At 44.4% G+C, this 19,968-nt stretch overlaps 3 protein-coding genes across 4 annotated transcripts; all 3 read left to right on the top strand.

The window, feature by feature from the left end:
• Nucleotides 1-38: 38 nt before the first annotated feature.
• Nucleotides 39-1,332, top strand: ptgfr (prostaglandin F receptor (FP); the record flags this gene model as incomplete). The annotated part of the gene is made up of 2 exons (XM_079996847.1): nucleotides 39-833; nucleotides 1,018-1,332. 2 exons carry the CDS (start codon nucleotides 39-41, stop codon nucleotides 1,330-1,332), a joined length of 1,110 nt encoding a protein of 369 aa, XP_079852973.1.
• A 1,653-nt stretch (nucleotides 1,333-2,985) lies between these two features.
• On the top strand, nucleotides 2,986-9,155 carry btf3l4 (basic transcription factor 3-like 4). Of its 2 annotated transcripts, none has more exons than XM_079998394.1 (6): nucleotides 2,986-3,041; nucleotides 3,939-4,000; nucleotides 5,063-5,176; nucleotides 5,837-6,038; nucleotides 7,975-8,034; nucleotides 8,784-9,155. In XM_079998394.1, the coding sequence occupies exons 2-6, from the start codon at nucleotides 3,947-3,949 to the stop codon at nucleotides 8,828-8,830; spliced, it is 477 nt and encodes a 158-aa protein (XP_079854520.1). In that variant the 5' UTR covers nucleotides 2,986-3,041; nucleotides 3,939-3,946; the 3' UTR covers nucleotides 8,831-9,155. The 2 variants fall into 2 exon arrangements, with proteins under 2 accessions (XP_079854520.1, XP_079854519.1); XM_079998393.1 differs by having other exon boundaries at nucleotides 2,989-3,053.
• Nucleotides 9,156-9,687: 532 nt separating this feature from the next.
• zfyve9b (zinc finger, FYVE domain containing 9b) lies at nucleotides 9,688-19,594 on the top strand (the record flags this gene model as incomplete). Its single annotated transcript, XM_079996835.1, has 17 exons — nucleotides 9,688-9,751; nucleotides 11,490-11,839; nucleotides 11,948-12,400; nucleotides 12,509-12,560; nucleotides 12,703-12,905; nucleotides 13,139-13,262; nucleotides 13,897-14,019; nucleotides 14,142-14,297; nucleotides 15,312-15,536; nucleotides 15,708-15,790; nucleotides 15,887-15,991; nucleotides 16,102-16,252; nucleotides 18,158-18,238; nucleotides 18,532-18,694; nucleotides 18,937-19,042; nucleotides 19,148-19,327; nucleotides 19,433-19,594. 17 exons carry the CDS (start codon nucleotides 9,688-9,690, stop codon nucleotides 19,592-19,594), a joined length of 2,781 nt encoding a protein of 926 aa, XP_079852961.1.
• Between the last annotated feature and the right edge of the window lie 374 nt (nucleotides 19,595-19,968).

Raw genomic sequence — 19,968 nt, 5'->3', positions numbered from 1 at the left:
TTTTGGATTTGCATACTCCCTCAGTCCTGCCCCTGACCATGTCAGTCAATGTGAGCTTGGAGACAGACTGCAGGGCAGAGATCGGGGAAACCAACTCAACCTGCAGCCAGATGGAGCCCACCGTCACAGCCTCCGTCATCTCCATGACGGTGGGCATCATCTCTAACAGCCTGGCACTCGTCATCCTGGTCAAGTCCTACCACCGCATCCGCCTCAAGTCCAAGGCCTCCTTCCTGCTGTTAGCCAATGGGCTGGTTGTCACGGACCTCCTGGGCCATCTCATCAACGGCTCCCTGGTGCTTTTTGTCTACAACTCCCACAAGAAGTGGGAATCATTTGACCCTAACCGCATTTTGTGCAGCTTCTTCGGGGCCTGCATGGTTTTCTTCGGTCTGAGCCCCCTGTTCCTCGGATGCGCCATGGCAGTGGAGCGCTGTATTGGAGTCACTCGGCCCCTGTTGCACTCCACAGCTGTGGCTCCTCATCACATGAAGATGGTGCTGTTCCTCACCTGGCTGCTGGCAGCACTGGTGGCTCTTCTGCCGGTTTTGTTCTGGAGGCCTTACCAGGTGCAGCGCTCCAGGAGCTGGTGCTTCTTCCGTATGGAAGGGCCCAGAGACTGGCTGGATGTGCTCCTGCCACTGCTCTTCTCCATGCTCGGTCTGCTGGCTCTGCTGTTCTCCATTGTGTGCAACACTTTGACTAGCTGTGCCTTGCTGCAGTCCATACTGCGCCGCAAGCATCACTGCAGAGGCACCTCCTACCATTTGGAGATGATCTGCCAACTTCTGGCCATAATGCTGGTGTCCTGTATGTGCTGGGGCCCATTGTTGGTAAGAATCCCTTTCTTTTACCCAATAGATCCTTACGGTCTTTGTTGTACATCTTGACAGAAAGCAATGCTGAGCTCTGCTGGCTGGCTATAGGATCACTAGATTCATGAGGCAAGCCTTGAGAACTAATTTGATTTGTTAAAATGTACTTTCTCTTCACATTATTATTTGCTCATTCTTCTAGATCCAGGTCATCATACTGAGTAGCCGAGCCACGGGCGAGTCTGCGTCTTTCAGTCTGCTGCTGGTTGTTCGCATGGCCACGTGGAACCAGATCCTGGACCCCTGGGTCTACATCCTTCTGAGGAAGGCCGTATTGAAGAAACCCTTCTCGTTGCTTCACAGTTTCTGGGCTCCCAACTCCCACGACCTTCAGCGCCACAAGTGCAAAGTGTTCTGGAGCTCAGTGGAGAAAAGGAACTCAAGTGTAGCTGACTGTTACTGCCGGAACACAATACCCCTGTCAGACAGTACGATCCAGTCCATCGCAGGACGCTAAGAGTTTAGGATTCAAAGACATGACTGCTGAGAAAAATGGATGAGGCTGTAGAGAGAGCTACAGTGAACATTGTTAAAAGACACAGAGTCATTTTTAATGCTGCCTGGGAAAAGAGACTAATCAAGGTCTGTTTGTTTATAGGGACTGATTTATCAATCAACAGAGAAGAACAAAAGAACTATGTCCAACACTGAAACAACATGTGAAATTATAGCCATGCAATAGATTGATTTAGGCCTATTTTCATGGAGAAGTATCATCTTTATCTTTATGGTTACAATCCTCAAATGTCTGTTTGGCCGCTAAATGTCGTGTCCTAGATGAGATCACCTGGAAAGACACTGTCAGGTAATACCTGATTTTATGCTCTGAACAGATAGTCTTGGCCTGACTGCAGATGCTGCTGTCTCTGTAGGACACTCAAACCATGTTTCTGTCCAGTATACTTTTAAAGGTTAGACGTAAGGTACGTAAGACGTGTTGTATAATTACAAAATTACACCACTGTATACACTTGCCTACTTTAAATGAATGAGTAGTAAAGATAAGCTTCCGCATTTTAGTTTCAGGACAAATGTTTTTTTGATGTTAAATATATTCCAGTATAGAGACATTGAAGTACAAACAGTTTACATTGATTTGATAATTATTCTGTATGGACAAACTAGCATTTATGTAGGCTTCCAATCGGTGTGAGCTGTTTTTTGTCGCTCCAGCTGTCTTCACATAGTATTTGGAGTTTTAGCATTTCTATTCATGTACTAATGAATCGCGCATAACATATAATGCTTCCCAAATTGCGCTTATTTGTTAATGGAAAAAGCATGTGAATACCAATGGTATTTTTTTTTTCATCAAGTTGCTTAAACTTCAAGATCACCTCATACTGAAAAAAAACATCTTGGAAAAAAGCATGTTGTTATGATGATACACTTCAGTTGTATTTATTTTATGCTCAAGCTGTCAACTTGTTTATTTCTATATTTGATTTGTTTATTTATCTATTTATTGTTTTCCAGCTTAACAGAAAGTAGAAGGATGGATGGATCAGTGGGTGGATGGGTGGGTGGCTGGATGGGTATGTGGGTGGATGGACGGATGGATGGATGGATGGGTGGATGAATGGGTGGATGGGTGAGTGGATGGATGGGTGAGTGGATGGATGGGTGGGTGAATGGGTGGATGGATGGGTGAGTGGATGGATGGATGGATGGGTATGTGGGTGGATGGAAGGATGGATGGATGGATGGATGGATGGATGGGTGGATGGATGGGTGAGTGGATGGATGGATGGATGAATGGGTGGATGGATGGCACAGCCGGGAAGGATAAGGAGAACCACAGAGTGTGGTTGAGGAACTCTATTGACCATTATTTATTTCCAAAATCCTGTGGGACAGAATTATCACAACGGTATGTCGTCTGCATTCCCCTCTGGTGTTGTATCGTTTTGCCACAAGGATGCAATGTCAGCTTGATGTCGCAGATGTTTCCCCCTCTCGTTCCTCTATAATAAAGTGGTCTGTGTAACCCTGCGAGAATTGTGGTTGAGTCTCATCGGCGGCATGTTGCAGGAAACGCCGGGTGTAACTCAGAGTGACCAGCGGGGGGCGGCAGCGCGCCCGGAACACATGCCAGATGGCCTATGACGTCATTTCCTGCTGCTAGCCACCATTTTTCCCCAGCGCATGCTTCGGTACATGCACAAGGTAGGCAGGGAGGTAATGTACACTATTTTCATTTGTGACGAAATAAAAAATCAACGTCAAGTATGTAGTTATAACAAGTGGTCGACATACGCGCTGTCGTTTAGGAAGGGATGATGACACACCGTATTTGAGCTGAATAGGCCTCATGTTGTCATAGCAGAGAAGCAGCAGACGAGCCAGTTCAATCCGAGCGATTCGCCCATTGGCTTCCTCGTAACAAATCCGCTTTATTTACAACTGTGGCTACATTCATCCACTATGATGTTTATTTAACGCGATTTCCCTAAGATGGACCTGCCCCATCGCTAGCTGATGTGCTATGTCAGCTAATTCTGTGGCTCATTTCCACTCTAGAGATGCAAGACTCGCGAACGACTCGTTCGTAGCGATCGGATCCTTTAAATGACTCGGGAGTCTGGAGTCACTCCGGCAAAAGAGGTTGCTCCGTTCACAAACTGAAAACAAGTCCAAGGCATTTTGCATAATTCATATTAAAAGTGGCTGGGTTAATCCGCCATTAACCAGGACACACAAATAAAACATTTTGACCGAGGTATAATTTACTTTTCATTCTCAATTTGCCCCCTGCCAAAACAGACTAAGTGCAATATAAATCCGCACGTTGTATTCCTACACCTAAATAATTAATTATAATTAAGATAATTAAATGAGAACTCGATTCTGAACTAAGAGTCCGAGGATTGAATTCATCTTTTTAACTGAGTGAACGGTCAGGAACCGAATCTCCAAAAGGAGTCGAACCTTTCATCACGTCTCTACTCATACAAATGTTTCAGGTCACGGCTGAAAGCTTTAAATGAAAGGTTAACATGTCCAGGCATCTGTATTACTGGGATCGTTTTCTACTGCTCATTATGTGCATTTTGAATGTTTCAGATCTCAACATGAATCAGGAAAAACTGGCTAAACTTCAGGCCCAGGTCCGGATAGGTGGGAAGGTGAGCTCAACACCCTGGAACCGGTGAATCTATGACGCTGTTTACACTTGCCATTAACATGCGTCTTTGGTGATCCAGTCCGAAAGTGGACAGCTATAATGCCAGCTGTAAACGCACTCAAACCGCATTGAGGACGCATTGATATCAGATTGCTCAGACCACATTCGGAGGTGGTTTGGGCCATTTTTTTTTTTTTTTTTTTTTGGCATTGTAAGCGCGAATGTGTTCTGGGCCACATTCAAGGACCGCCTACTTAACTGACGTCCTCTGTGTACGCTAAAGTACATTCTCAACTACGTCATAATGAAGTCTGATCCGAAAATTGAGAGTCTCCCCCTTACAGAAGTGCAGGATTTATTATTTATAAGTATTTACGTAAAAACATCCAATTTCTTACCAAATTAAGTCCCATATCAACGGAAAGCAAAGGGGAGAACGTGCGTGAGGTGGCACGGGACACAGGTTTTTTTATTTCCTTCATTCCATTACGCAGTGATCTGGACAGTCTCTTCCCTCAGTTGTGTTTCATACAAGCGAAAATGAACGGAAACAGATTTAAAATAAAAACGCATGAAAATTTGGTGCGGGAACCAAAGCACCACGCACTGCTGTCTGGAGGAGAGAAAAAACTCCATTCCAATTTTGAGTTAAGTTTGTTTTTCATTTTCTATACAAGTAAAGAACTAAGGAAACAAAATAAATCAGATTTGCATGTAGAGGAGGTGGGATCCGATGACGAGTGGTTATTTGAGAGGCGTGTGGAGACGCATTCTAATGCCAGGCGTGGACAGACATACTTAGAGCTGTCCACTTGTGATCGGATCACCTAAGACGCATGTTAATGCCAGGCTTAAACAGGGCCTATGTTTCCTTTCTTTTTCTGTGGCTCGATGTGAATATAATAGTAAACCAATCACTGTTATCCATTTTGTTAAAACTGTTACTGGACACATACTGGAATTATAAAAATATAAAACAAGACACTGTATATAACTTAACAGTATTGTCAATGACAGCCAGCTTTAGATATAAGGTTTGAAATGATGTCTGCTTTGGTTTCAGGGCTCAGTACGTAGGAAGAAGAAGGTCGTACACAGAACGGCAACAGCCGATGACAAAAAACTCCAGAGTTCACTAAAGAAACTGGCTGTCAATAACATTGCTGGAATTGAGGAGGTAAGTGGTTGAGTAACAACTGCATCCGTTTGCCTAGAATCTAAAGGAAAATGTATATAATACACTGCTGGATAAAAATATCTGGAAAACGCAGTAGGTAGTCATTCACACATTGGCCTCCTTTGCTGAAAAGTTCTGTATGGAGTCTGTTCCCACATAGATGACTGTTATGGATACAGTACGTAATGCTCAGGCGAGAGGTGTTTAATATCACGCAAGACTAGGCATCAGAAGGGTCTGAGTGGCATTTTTAAAAAGAAAATCAATAAAAATGTAAGAATATGAAGACCTGTCTCCATAGAGACTGGGCGTGTTTGTGTTTCTCGTCTTGGAAGCTGAGCGCCACAGTCGGATCGGACTTGCCATTTTTCAGAATGTTTTGTTTTGTTTATTTATTTATTTATTTTTTGTTTATTTGGATTCGGCTCCACCCCTACTGTATGGCGATACTACTTCCATTCACAGCAGTACAGTATGATTACCGGCAATTTGCCTGAAATGATACCAGGTCGAGAGTGGGGAAATTTATGCAACGATTTTTACGGAATATGGACAGCGGATCCCTTTCCCACATCACGCCAATAAGGAACATTGCCAGTAGATTTACGGTTTTCAGTGCAAGTGGGGAAAGGGACTTTAATGACTATTATTTGTCTGCAGGTGAATATGATCAAAGACGATGGGACTGTAATCCACTTCAACAACCCCAAAGTGCAGGCCTCCCTGTCTGCCAACACCTTCGCCATCACAGGCCACGCTGAGACCAAGCAGCTGACGGAGATGCTGCCGGGCATCTTGAGCCAGCTCGGGGCCGACAGCCTCACCAGCCTCCGCAAGCTGGCCGAGCAGTTCCCCCGGCAAGGTGGGTGTGACCAGCCAGCCTTCATCTGGGTCCTAAAATGGAGAGTGTATGTGGGGGAGCGATTGGTGCTTGGCAGGTTTACATGTTAGAATTGGAGCCCAGTTATTACATTTATCTCGGGGTGTCACAATTCTCCAAATCCGCGATTCAAATTGACTTTTGATTTTAAGGTCAAGATTCGATTCTCGATTTTAAACATTTTATTTCGGCACTGACGGTGATGTCATTGTAGACTATCAAGTCTTGATTTGTTAGGAAAAACACTTGTTTCTCAAGAAGTAACTTTTATTTGAATAATAACAATTTTAAATTATAACAAAAAAAATTAAATATTTAAACAACACACCCAAACAGCTAAGAGCTCTATCAAAACTAGACTTCAGAATAATAAACAATAAGTTACTTATTACCCTACCATTAAGTTACTCACCAAAATAAGAGCAGAAAAATGGATGCTATTTTTGCCAGAGGGAAATGCTGGTAGGAAAAGACAAATTACTACCTGCGTGTGGTCTTCTATACGTACTAAAACTCGATTGGCTCTGTCGTCAACTCTCACCTTATGCGTCTGAACGTCCACCATATTGGGGCGGTCGAGATCCACTGGTGAGCGGGTGCAGTGTATGTTGAGAGGGCTGCGCCTTTGCAGACCCCCCTGCAGCTCCCGGCAGATGTGCAGACGCATAATGTGATATTTGACGACCAAGCCGTTTTAGTACATGTACATTTACTAAATGTATGTATGTCGGACAATATTACCCAAAAGAATACGTGGAGAATCAAGAACTTGCTTGTGATTTTAAAGTCCGAAATTGAACACCCATTTCGATCGGTTTTCGATTTCGAATCGGAATTGTGACACCCCTGCATTAATCACCTGATCACTGACAGCAATTACATTTTGACATAATTAGATTCTACAATATGTCTCCATCCAAATTGTAATGGGCATTTTGAGCTAGTCTCATGAATACGATGTGAATAAGGTGTGCTTTAATCAGTTGGGTTGAGGCAAATTGACGATCCACCCAAAAGTTTATGTTCAATGTCGGTAACTGGCTTTTCATGAGATTAATATTTATTTTTACGCTGTTATGTTGTAAGGTTATACTATGATAGTGGCATAAAATGAACAAAAAAAGACAGTTATCGCAGTTATTTGTATTATAATTTTCATCTAAAATGTCATGATCATGGCACCTCTAATTGGAATGTTACAATTCAGGACGATTTTATTTTTTAACAACCAAAGATAGTCTTGGATTTTGTATCGCTCTATTATATTTATTTATATAACATATTGAATCAGAAAAATTCACATTTCTGCTTATATACTTGAAATCAAATTTCATATGGAGTTCCATTTTATTGAACTGTATTGTAATGTTAAGTAAGATATAGTAAAACAAACTATTTTGATATAGAACATCAATTTTGGAACATCAAATTATCACAATATGGGAATAAGCCACATAAAGATAATACCAAATCATTGATTTATCCCACAGCTATTTCTGGTGACCTGATAGTCATGTCTTTTATTCCTGTTCTTCAATCACTTTGTGGCTATAAAGAACAGCTTAGCTTTACTGTTTATGACAATGTGTTGTGAGGTGTATGCGTTATTTTATTTTAGTTGATATTTGGTACCTCACAGGAAGAAAAGTTCCGTTAGTTGGTCTTTGTTGAAATATTGTTTTCACTCCTCCTAAGTAGTGTATAGTATATTGTCTATTTCACAGCACCGCTTTAATTAATTGTCACTGGTGAAGATCCATAATTAGCATTCAGAATTTTCTTAATTTTAAAATACACACTCTATTGAACCATGCTACAGTGTGTTTTATACCAGCAGTCAACACCTTGTCAACACATTCCCGTATAACCGCATCTTGTATGAAAAGCCATAAATAATATACCTTTCCCTTTAATGCAGCTCTTGACAGCAAGGCTCCCAAGGCAGACGATATCGAGGAAGAGGATGACGACGTTCCAGGTACGGAGGACAACATTTAGGATTCTCAGACAATTATTTTTACTCTAATTCTACCTCCTGATCACCAGTTTCTGCATGGATAAATCTGCATAAATACAAAAATGCACTGAAGTCGATCTTTTGGACATTTTGCTGCGATATCTCCGGATGTTGGTCCTTATCAAAGTCAGGTGTCAATTGTCGAGAACATTTACAAAAAAATACTGACGGCCTTACCAGAATATGTACGATATAGTAGGTCAAATTGTCATTTTTGGTAACTATACATTGACGTCAATACTAGACCACTTTTTTATATGTTGTTTTTATACAAGGAATATAAAATTACAGAATGATATACTGCTTTTAATTTAAAAGCATTTATGCCTAGCTTTAAAATATAAATATATATATATATATATATATATATATATATATATATATATATATATATATATATATATAAATTTTTTTTTTTTTTCGAAAGAAAATAAAAATTACAATTTCAGTTTTCATATTTGTTACCATAAGAAAGTTATATTTTTGGCTCTCAATGCTGAAGGGATGGACTGACTTATGCAGCACACTGTGTTAAGAAATGTCACAATGTTTTCATATTTGACACTACCAACGCAATTCTGTTCGTAGCAGAGGAAGTATATTCATTTCAGTACTAACCCTCGATGTCTGATTAAATTTAGATCTGGACTGTGCTGATGTTGTGTGTCTTTTTCGTGCTTAAAACATCCTGTTGTATCGTCTCCCTCCAGATTTGGTGGAGAACTTTGATGAGGCGTCAAAGAACGAGGCCAACTGAGGCCTCATTGCGTGCATGGACTGGACTGCAGTGGAGCCAACAAACTTCTCCCGTCTTTTAACTCTAGCTATCAAGACATATCAAATACTCTTCCCACCAACCAGAGACTTTTCTATTTTCCCCATGGCCCAAGGATGTCCTTGTCAGACTGGTTTGAGCATTTAAGATAAAAAATGTAGAAAATGAATTCCCCTTCTATTGGTTGACACTCAAATATTTTCACCACATTGTCAGTCATAATCAGGATGGCAGTGCTCATTAAAGCTAGTCTTAAGAATTTTTTTTTTGTTTTGTTTATGAAACAAAATAAAGTTGATAAACATTTTCTAATTGGTGCTGTGATTTTTATCTAGATATCAGGATTTTGAAAATGACTTTGCTGGTGTGGTCTGACTATTTAATAGTCTGTTTTAATGGTTCATAGCTTTGCATGGGATTGCTCAACATGGATCATTTATTAATGATCATTTGAATTCACACCCGGAATTGATCATTTAAGGTGCTAAGTGCTCACGGGTACTGAGTTACTGTGCAGATTCTAAGCATATTTTCTTCCATATAATATTAATAGTGTTTATAGCTGGGCCGGCTTCTTTCATGCCTCTGTGCCCGTCAGTGTACACGGGAACCCAAACACACTAAACGTGTTTGGTGCTGTTTGGGTGTACGAGCAGCTTCATAAGCAGTTTCAGCTCCGTGGGACGGACATTTCTGCATACCTCTGGAGTTTCCTCTCAGAGCTGCAGTGATCCACGGGGGAGGGGGGGGGGGGGGGGGAGTGGGGGCAGAGCGTCCAGCCTCCAGCCTCCAGCAGAGAAGCCGCCGCTGCCGAACCCGCTGCCTCCCCAGCAGGGACCATGCTCAAGTTCTTCACTGCCCGAGACGACGAGAACGAGAGTCTTCTCGGAGGAATCGCGGAGGGTGAGGACCCGCTATCTCATTCATTCACACAACCATTCATTCCCGCAAGAGAGTCATTCAGTGCTTTGCAGGATGATGACGCGCGCGCCTGTGTGTGTGTGTGTGTGTGTGTGTGTGTGCGTGCGCGTAGCGGGGTTGGAAAACAGCTGATCGTGCATTTCGCAGTCCGCATCTGAGACGTTCTCCCGAATGCGTGCGCCGTGCACGCTTTATTCACGCGCACCGCGGAAACGACCCAAGCGCGCACGGCCACCAACCGTCTTAACGGTGCGAGTGTCGCATTGCCGCACTTGGCTTTTCTGCCCGCTCGCGGATTAAACATTTGCACGTGCGCTGCTGATGCGTCACCGTCCCGCGAAACACGCGCACCGTCAGCACCGTCAGCACCCCCCCCCCCCCCCCTCCCAGCCCGCGCGCGCACCGTGAAACCCCGCTCGGTAGATAAACCGGGACCCGGTTGCAAATCAGCTGCAATGCAGTTTAATCGTGCGAGTGTTTCCGTGCGGCGTGGACAGAAGGGGGGGGGGGGGGGGGTGACCCACACGCACTTTTAATTTGGAAGATGCGCGCACACCTTCAGCGAATGACATAATCACAACGCCGCGATCCTCGTCAGGTGTCAGGGAAGCTGACTCAGATCCCAGATGAAGGCGCTGCTTGAGACGCGCTGGGGCGTCGTGGTGCGCGGGCCCGTTACTTGGATCTTTTATCTTGGCACTTTGTTGCCTCGCGCATTGCGATGCTTTGGCTGAATTATTGCAGTGCGGGTTTCCCCAGCGCCCCCGGCATGAAACCCACCGCCTCATGCTGCCGAGCACCTCATCTGGAGAGGGTCCGATAACTGCGTGGACCCTGGGTCACGCCGTTCATCAATCACTGCGTGGGACTGTTCAGTGGAATACAAGCCATTTGCTATTCTGTGCTGTGCTGTGTTGACACTAATGATTATGACAGGAATGTCCCACACACCGTGTCTCCCATACGCGGGACATGGTCTGGGAAGGGGCTAAATGGGATCTTGGTTCGTAATGGGTTGGTTCGAAAATAGTAAAGCCAGTATGTGGCATAATCTCAAACCTGAACCACAAAAAAAAAAAAAAAAAATCTGTTTTCTCAATGAAAACATGACAGCATAGACATAGTAGAGTTAAAATGTTGTCTTTCAGTTGCATTTGAAATCGGATTGCCACTTGCTTATCTTGTTACTGTATTCCAATGTCACATGGGTTTGTTGCTTTTGCTCATAGAAAAAAATGGACTTGTTCTCATTCACAAAATCACTAAAAGGGACATGAAACCACAAAACCTCCTGGAAGCCCTTTCGAAGAGTCAAGTCATTTGATATTTACCAATGATGCTATTACAACGGCATCATCTAATCTATTTGCAACGCATGAAAAGAACGAAAACATTTTCAAGCCTGTTGCCATTTTCATTCAGCAGTGGTGAATATTGTGCTTGAGTGGGAGTCAGCTCAGGGCCACCTCTCAAGGGCAGCTGGGGCAATTCTGGCCCTAGAAATGATTGAAAGCTATTAGGTTGGTTTTGAGATGATGAGATAAATGGTTCCATCTTGCGTAATGGCCAGTGCGTATAGGAGCACAGCATTGCCAACTAATGGGGGATAATTAGCCTGTATGTGTTGAGTCCATCTCTATGCAGCACTGTACCTGCTGGCATGGTGGAACATGCTCTTTTGTGCCTCACTGTTAATAAGTCGCTGCTCCATTTTGAACAGATGAAAGGGACACTCCATCTCTGATGGAAAACAAGCGCCACTGGCTGAACAGACCCTGTCTCCTGGTCCTCAAAGACGGAGATGTCACCAAACCCGGATTGGGCTGTGGCCAGATCCGAACAAATTCTCCATCCAAAAGCCCTTCAGATGGGACAGTCCAGTGCCTTGGGGAGCCAGTTGACCAAAAACCGCCCGAGCATTCTCAACCCCAGCTGGCTGTGAAAAAAAGCTCAACCCCCCAGCTAGAAAGCCAGTCTGAAAAGCTTCTTCAGAAGCTTGAGGAAGGGAACTGCACTGTGACCACCATCTCCACGTGGGGGGACAGGTGTTTCGGGTCCGCCAGCCCCTTGGTGCTGAGCCCTGCCGAAGCTGCATGGCCAGAGGAGGAGGAGGAGGAGGACAAGGAGGAGGAGGAGGAGGAGGGACTGAGGAAGAGTCCCCAGCCTCTACCTTCAAAGGAGGACTCTGTGATTGAAGAGAAGGAGCGTGAGGAGAGCGGTCTTGAGCAGCAGGAGCAGCCCTGCGGCGCTGACGGCTCTGCAGTGCCGTCTACCCCCTCACTGAAAGAGTCTTCCATCTGCACAGGATCCACTGAGCGCCAGGGTCAAGCCAAGGCTCACCTGAAACCAAAACCCATCAGGCATGGTGATGCAGACACCAACACAGCCCAAGTGGTGGGTGAAGAAGGTGCCTTTGGGGATGCCAAATGCCCACCGGTGGCTCCCTCGGTAGATCCTGACAATGAGCGCCAGCTGGGATGCCCTGCTGGCATTCTGTCCAGGGAGCGAGGCTCGATCCTGGGTGAAGTGGCGCCAATATGGATCCCTGATGCACAAGCTCAGGTCTGTATGAAATGTGAGATCAAGTTTACTTTCACCAAGAGGAGGCACCACTGCCGTGCTTGTGGGAAGGTAAGATAATTCATCATTCGCTGCCAAATCCTTGCCTGTATCATTTCCATTTCGAGTGAAATCAGTTGGTGTGACAAAGTAACTGTGTATGCATGTGCATCTTTGCAGATCTTCTGTTCCGTTTGCTCAAATCTTAAATTCAGACTTACTCATCTTGATGGTAAGGAGGGAAGAGTGTGTCTTTCCTGCCACTCAACCCTTCTAAAGAGTGAGTTGTAAATTGCATTGTACTATATATACATATATTCCCGCACAAGCTCTTTCACAGTTATCCATCATTGGCCTGACATGACTCCCTCCAGGTACCCCTCCCAGAGGCAAGAGGAGGGTGTGGTTTGCTGACGAGATCCTTCCAGTGAAGCAGTCAGAGTCTGCACCCACCACACCGACCAGAGGGCCCTCCTTCTCACCGCTGATGAGGAGGCCCCTGGGGGGGCTAATCAGAAGTCCCATCGGCTCGCCAAAGCTCAGCAGGGCCCCACGTCCACAGGAAACGATGATTAATGTGCGGTTTCTCTTAAAATTCACACTGCAAACAACTTAGATTGAACTGCACATGATTCATTCTGTGACCGTTCATTCTGTTGCCTTTGAGTGTTGTCACATCATCCTGACGCAATCACGCCCAGAATTCGACACTTACTGCATCAGGAGTTGTTTATGAATACTATTCGTCTCAGGTTTGTTCTTGTGTATAGACGTTGTCTGTTTCCTCTCCCTCCTCTCCACCTCTTCCAGGAGGCCTGTGGACCCTATGGCTGGGGCTCCACCACACTAGTGAGTAGCTACATCAGCAGCTCTTCCAACCTAATCCCCCTGGATGGTCTTCCTCCTATCCTCACCTCCACCGGAGTCAAAGGAGGTAAAGATGTGGGTTTTCCTTCAGACCATGGATGTATCTTTATCGTAAACAATGTTATTACACTGTGCAGCATTAATCAAGTTGATTTCACAATGTGGAACGTGCAAAACAACAAATACTGACTTACAGATGCCAACGTGACACTACCATAGTGAATAAACACAATCGGGCCATCACTTTTGACATTCAAATTATATGTAGATATCCCCTTAGCCAATCCCATATGTACTGTAATCCCCTGCATGTGGTGCTTCACTGGTACCAGCTTAATTACTGTTAAATTCCCACAACCAGGAAAAAAACAAACAAAAAACAGACGGAGCAAATGAAAGCGATACACTCCCTTCTCCTTAGAATCTACCATCATAGTGTCCTTGAAGAAGGATTTTAACTTCTACAATTTAATAGTGGATCTTGGCAGCACCCCATTATGGCTCTATGTGTGGATATAATCTACTGCCCCTAGTCACCACTCTTTAGTGCAATTATTTAGTTCTGCCGCAGTAAATATTATATCGTTCTTCAGTCCCGCCTGTTTAAAAAGGGATTTGATTGGTAATTAGAGAAGCTGACGTCACCTACTACCGAAGACTTGGTTTTCATTGAGCTCGTGTGTGACTTACGCTTTTGTCAGATTACACCGTGGAGGAGAAGCCGTCCGAGACGTTGCTCATTCAGGAGCTGGAGAATGGCAGACCCAAACCTTTGGTCTTTGTCCTCAATGCCAACCTGCTCGCCATGGTCAAGCTGGTCAACTGTGTGTATTTATTCCTTTTTCCACACTCTGGGGGTTGAGTGTCTTTTGTTTTGTTTTTGTCCTGTTCAAAGATCATGGAGAGATAATCCTAATCACCAAAATGAATGAACAATTATGTGCAGATGTAAACAGAAAATGTTGGTGCGTGACCTCCAAGGGGATGCACGCCCTGGGCCAGGTGGAGGTGGTGGTGCTGCTGCAGTGCTTGCCCGAGGAGAAGAGCTTCCCCAAAGACATCTTCAGCCATTTCATCCAGCTGTACAGGAACGCCCTCACAGGTCAGACACCGGCTGTAGAATGCGGGTCAATTAGACTGCATCAACGTTTTTCACTGGGAGAGCTCCTCGGGTGTCGCCGTGAAAGTGTTTCTAATTCCACTTAAGAGCGTAAATAATGGAAAATAGCTCTTGTGTTGCAAGATCAAATTGCAGGGCTCTACTAATTCACCAAATTCGTCAGTTCCAGCCAGAATAACAGCTCTGTGTTCATCAAAACGAGATCAAGATTCACACTGAAAGTGAGAACTATTAGTAGTGATGAAGGGATTGACTCTTTTTTTTTTTTTTTTTTTGAGATTTGGTTTTTGACAAGTCACTCAGTAAAGAGTCGTTGAATTTTCACACTCGTCGTTCGGATGTTCAGTTGATGTAAGGCACTGTGAGCGAGGGAGGACTACCTCAACGATGAACGAGGGTTTGAAGAGCCGGTTCAGCTCTGAGTTGTGAATAGAATTTTCCCAAGAATCATTTAATTCAGTAAAAAAATAAAAAATTGGGGTGGAATGCAAACTGTAAATCATTCACATTCAATATGAATTATGGCAAATGCCTTTTTTTTTGCCTTGGTCTTTAAATGAGTCGTCAGGAATTATTTTCAGTTTGTGAGTCAAAGATTCACTTGTTCACTCCTTTTAAAAGATTTGCTCCCTATGAGCAAATTGTTCGCGAGTCTTGCATCATTAACTATGAGTAGGCCATAGTAATAAGCACAGTTCTTTGTTTGTGACGTTATTAGTGGTTAATAGGATAGCAATGTGCCGTGGTAATATTTCAAAAGGATTATTAAAAAATGTGCTGTAGCAGAAAAAAAAGGTTGGGTAAAACGCTGGAGTTGATTAATTCACCCCTAATCTCGTTTCTCTTTTGTTTTGTTGGTCTGAGATGTCGTCCTAGTGTCCAGCACGCCTCCTCCAGGGATTCATCCCCAACATCCAACAAACCCACCCTGCTGACCGCTGTGCTTCTGCCTCCTGTGTAATTCCAGCCCTCCACCCGTGTGCTCTGTGTCTGCAGGGAAGGTGGTGAGGCACCTGGCCCTCTCCCTGTTTGGCAGCAGCTTCCTGGGCAGCGAGGAGCACGCAGGCTTCCTGTATGTGCGCTCCACGCTGCAGTCCTTGCAAGGCCTTCCTCTGCCCAACCAGCCCTACCTCTTCGGCCTGCTGGTCCACAGGGCGGAGGTGGCCTGGGCCAAAGCCTTCCCCCTGCGCCTCATGCTGCGACTGGGGGCAGAGTACCGATGTGAGCCATGCTCTGTGTGTTTTACTGGGTTTTTGGACTTTTTAAATGTACATCTCAAACAGATGTCTCGGTAGAGTCTCGGCCACACCGTGTTCGTGAATATACAGCGTCCATTATTACAAATAAAGGAAAACGGTGACATGTCCCTTTTCGTGTTTTTCCTTTTTTCAGTTTACCCCTGTCCTCTGTACAGCGTGCGCTTTAGGAAGGCCTTATTTGGAGAGACAGCCCACACCATAATGAGACTGCTGGTGGTGAGTGTTTCGCAACTGTCAGTGTCCTGAGTTTTATACAACATAAAAACAACCAATTCATTGACTTTGACCTATTCCTAATTTTGTTTATTACAGGATTTTAGGAATTACCGCTACAGCCTGCCTGTGGTGCCAGGCCTCACCGTAGATCTCGAGGCTCAGAAAACTTGCATCAAGATACCCAAAGACAGCTATAATGAGGTACGACCCAGCTCTTACTGCAACAACTTTCCAACTCTGTCACAAGTGCATACAGGCTTTTTTCAAATAAATTATACATTTTCCTTTCTGCCCATTTCTATCATTTTTAGCTGATGAAGGCTTTGAATAAGTCCAACGAGCATGTGCTGGCCATCGGGGCTTGCTTCAACGAAGCTGCCGACTCCCACCTCATCTGTGTGCAGGGAGAAGATGGCCAGTACCAGACCCAAGCCATCAGCATCCACAATCAACCACGCAAAGGTGGGCCCTTGGCTGGGGTGTACCACAAACCTTTTAAGCCCCTTGGTGTTATGTGATTAAGCAATAGTTCAGGAAGGTTATTTCTGAAGTTGAAACATTTGCACTTAAAACACTTGAATTCCAAACATGGATGAAAACTCAGTAAGGCGCAGTACCGTTGACCCACCACTAGGAGGCACTGTGCGATAAGGTTGGTGCAGGAGGTTTTGTGCAGTTTTTCTAAATTGCTTAGACACAAATCCTGGAACAACTCAGCATTTTCTCTAATCTTCACCCATACCAAAATGTTTAGAATAGGTATTCAGATCAATAACTTGGAACTTTTTGAAATTACAGCACTGACTATCCAGATAAGCCTTTCAGGAACAGCCTGGCGAGAGAAATTCAAAACAGCACTGTAAAATAACCTCTTAGATCAGTGGATAAGGGAACACTCCAGTAAAATACCCAATTTCCAAAAGCTTTATTTCCAAATGTAGCAAATGTACAGGTTATTCAGCATCAGCATCAGCCCGTGTACTGTATAAGCACATGTTGAACTCGGGTGTCACGGATTTCATCTGAGATTAGCCGCTTGTCTTTGTAGTTGTCCTCCTGGTCCTCTTCCTCTCTGTTGTCTTGCAACATTGTGAGGATCCATTGTTCCAGAGCACACAGACATGCCTCTAGGCCCTATTTGTTGACCCTGCAATTGTGATTGGTGTGTTTGTTTTTCTCGATTGCTCAAACACAAAAATGGCTTCCTGTAGCACAGAACCCCCATACCATTACATCACTCCCAAAAACAGACACATTTCCCATAACCGTAAACACTAGTCCCCTGTTTCCACACATGTTTCAATATTCAAAACTCTTTCTGCAAAACCTTACACAAAAGTGTCCAGACCATTGCTTCATTGCACTGTACAGTATGTTCATTCAGCAAAAACGTCCACAAATATGTCCACAAGACCACACCATTCTCCAGGTGCAAACACTAAGCCTCAAAATTGTTAACACACCAGTCAGAATTGCAGGGTCAATAAATAGGGCAACACAAGGGGTGACATTGTATCAGCATGTATCATATAATAATATAATACAATAACTGTTTTATTCGGATTTCGGATTGTATTTTATTTTATTTGGAAATAAAGCTTTTGGAAATGTGATATTTTACTGTGCATGGACTCTTCCATGCTTTGTCAGTGTGACATTTCGAAGGTCAGGTTTTTGACCAAAACAGCATATACAGTAGTATTCCCTTATCCGCTAATTTGAGAAATATTTATTACAGTAGTGTTTTGAATTTCTCTCGCCAGGGTGTTATCTGGAGGGTCATAGTCAGTGAAATCCTATTCTAGACATTTTGGAAGCAGTGTGTCGAAGGTAACCCTCCAGCGTGTAACAAACATGTCATGTAGCCTGTGTTTTTGACAGCTTGCGTGTGTTGTCTGAGGGCGAAGTTTGAACTGGGACCGAGAAGTTAGATGTTTGTACCGTTGAGTGTAAGGTTTTTAAAATCCTGTGCGAAGATTTTGAAAATGGGGAGTCATTCCGGGAAGAGTTTCTAAGCAATTGAGATAAAGCTTAGTGTTGGCACCTGGAGAAAGGTGTGGTCTTTGAGTTTCGGATGTGGTGACTTGAGTTAATTATATTGAGAAATGTGTTTTCTGAATGGACATATAGTGCAATGAATGATTTACAGTATTTGACCACTTTTGCGTAAGGTTTTGCAGAAAGAGTTTTGGAATATTGAAACATGCGTGGAAACAGGTGAATAGTATTTACAGTTATGGGAAATGCGTCTGTTTGGAGACTGACTTAAGGGTACGGGTTTCTGTGCTACAGGAACCAGTGTTTGTGTTTGAACAATCAACGAAAAACCTTAAGGATACACTTCCATGCTTGTTTTGTTTGTTTCAGTTACTGGCTCCTGCTTCTTTGTATTCAGTAGCGCCCTGAAAGCATCTGCAGGATACCTAGCCAAGTCCAGCATCGTGGAGGGTAGGCTGTCCAACTTTTACCCAGAGGGGAGACTGTGCGACCCTAATGCTTATAATTCCTGCAAATGAGCAGGAACATGTTTTCATACTTACTTTTTGAGGTGCAAGTAAACATCCCTCCCAAATAAAAAAAACACTTTTTAAAATTCTGTTGATGTTTGCATGTGTGTGTACGTCTGTGTACATTTAAAACACAACTGTTTGTGTAGGAATGTGTACGTGTTTATGTGCGTGTGTTTGTCTTGCCGTTGGTGTTTGTGTGGGTTTCCCCTGTATCGCTGTCCATCTCCCCAGACGGGCTCATGGTGCAGATCACTGTGGAGACCATGGCCGAGCTCCACCGGTCGCTACGGCAGATGAAAGACTACACCATCGGCTGTGGACGGCTTGACCAGTCGGACAGCCAGGAGCACGTGCACGTTCAGTGGCTGGACGAGAAGTGCTGCGTGAACAAGGGGTGAGTGCGTTCTCTTCCTTGAGGAGCATGAGGTAGCTCTGAACCGAAGCTATGGTGCTTGGACAAACGCAACAGTGCCCATCAAGGCTTTGATCATAAGCAAAGGATAGCGAAGGCCCAATGAAACACTACTGCTGCGTGCAGCGCTGGGATTATATTGATGAGTGCGTAAATGTAGGTTCCACCTTAACACAGCAGCTGCATTGCACTGGACTGAACCTCACCTTAGCTTTGTCTGCCAGAGTTATCAGCCCCATCGATGGGAAATCAATGGAGTCCATCAGCAGTACCAAGATGTTCCAAAAGTCAGAATACAAAGAAAATGGGAAGATTATCCGCTGGACAGAGGTGAGACCTACTATGCTGAGGATAATAGAAATCCATCCCACTAAAGTATGTTGTGGTTTTTTTGGTATCTTTGTACAGTTGTTTGTGAGTTGTGTATTGTTTTAGGTTTTCTTTCTACAAAGAGGTGATGATGCGAAAGGTAGACTGACCGACTCCGCTGAACACAACCGACTTACAGAGCGGATTGCTCGTGCTTTTTGCTTGGCACTGTGCCCGCACCTTAAACTACTGAAGGAGGATGGAATGGCCAAACTGGGGCTACGTGTCACTTTCGACTCCCAAGAGGTAATGAGAATTGGAGATGTCGAGTGTTCCCTGAGAGAGAGCAGTTCATTAAAAGCTCTCCAATGGGTTTGGTTCTGCACTGATAAGTTGTATGTTTTGGTTCAGGTCGGCTTTGTTGCTGGAAGCAATGGGCAGCCGCTCCCGGCCCAGTACCTCAATGCCCTCGACAGCGTGTTGATTCCAGTCGTCCAGAGCAGGGGGCACCGGAGGGGAGAGGCGCCGATTGTGATGGAGTTCATCTTTTACATCCTGGAGAACATCACTTAAGAGCCTACATTCCGCTTGCTTCATCCTCCTCCATTTTTAACTGTGAGCACCATCCTCTCTCCCCAGGCACTTCTCGCCAGAGCCGCCACAGGGTTTCACATCTACCTCCATAGTTTCAGAGAAACAAAACACCTCATGCAAGAGGTAGACCAGATCACTATGATGGTCTGCAGCCATCTTTTACTCTTCCAACAGAGAGAAGGGGACTAAGACCTCTTTCCAGACATCTGTCCCATCACCCTGCCCAGACAAGACAATCTGTGCACATATCAGACCCACCACGGGCCGTCAGACCAGGGTGCAATATTGCACTTGTAGTGGCAATTTTGGTAGCTTAACGTCATTCACGTCACATTTTTAATTCCCTCATATTT

The sequence above is a fragment of the Zeus faber genome, assembly GCF_960531495.2.
Source record: "Zeus faber genome assembly, chromosome: 1".
NCBI classification, from domain to species: domain Eukaryota; kingdom Metazoa; phylum Chordata; class Actinopteri; order Zeiformes; family Zeidae; genus Zeus; species Zeus faber.
Note: the sequence above shows the minus strand (reverse complement) of the source record. Positions and strands in the feature narration are given on the sequence as shown.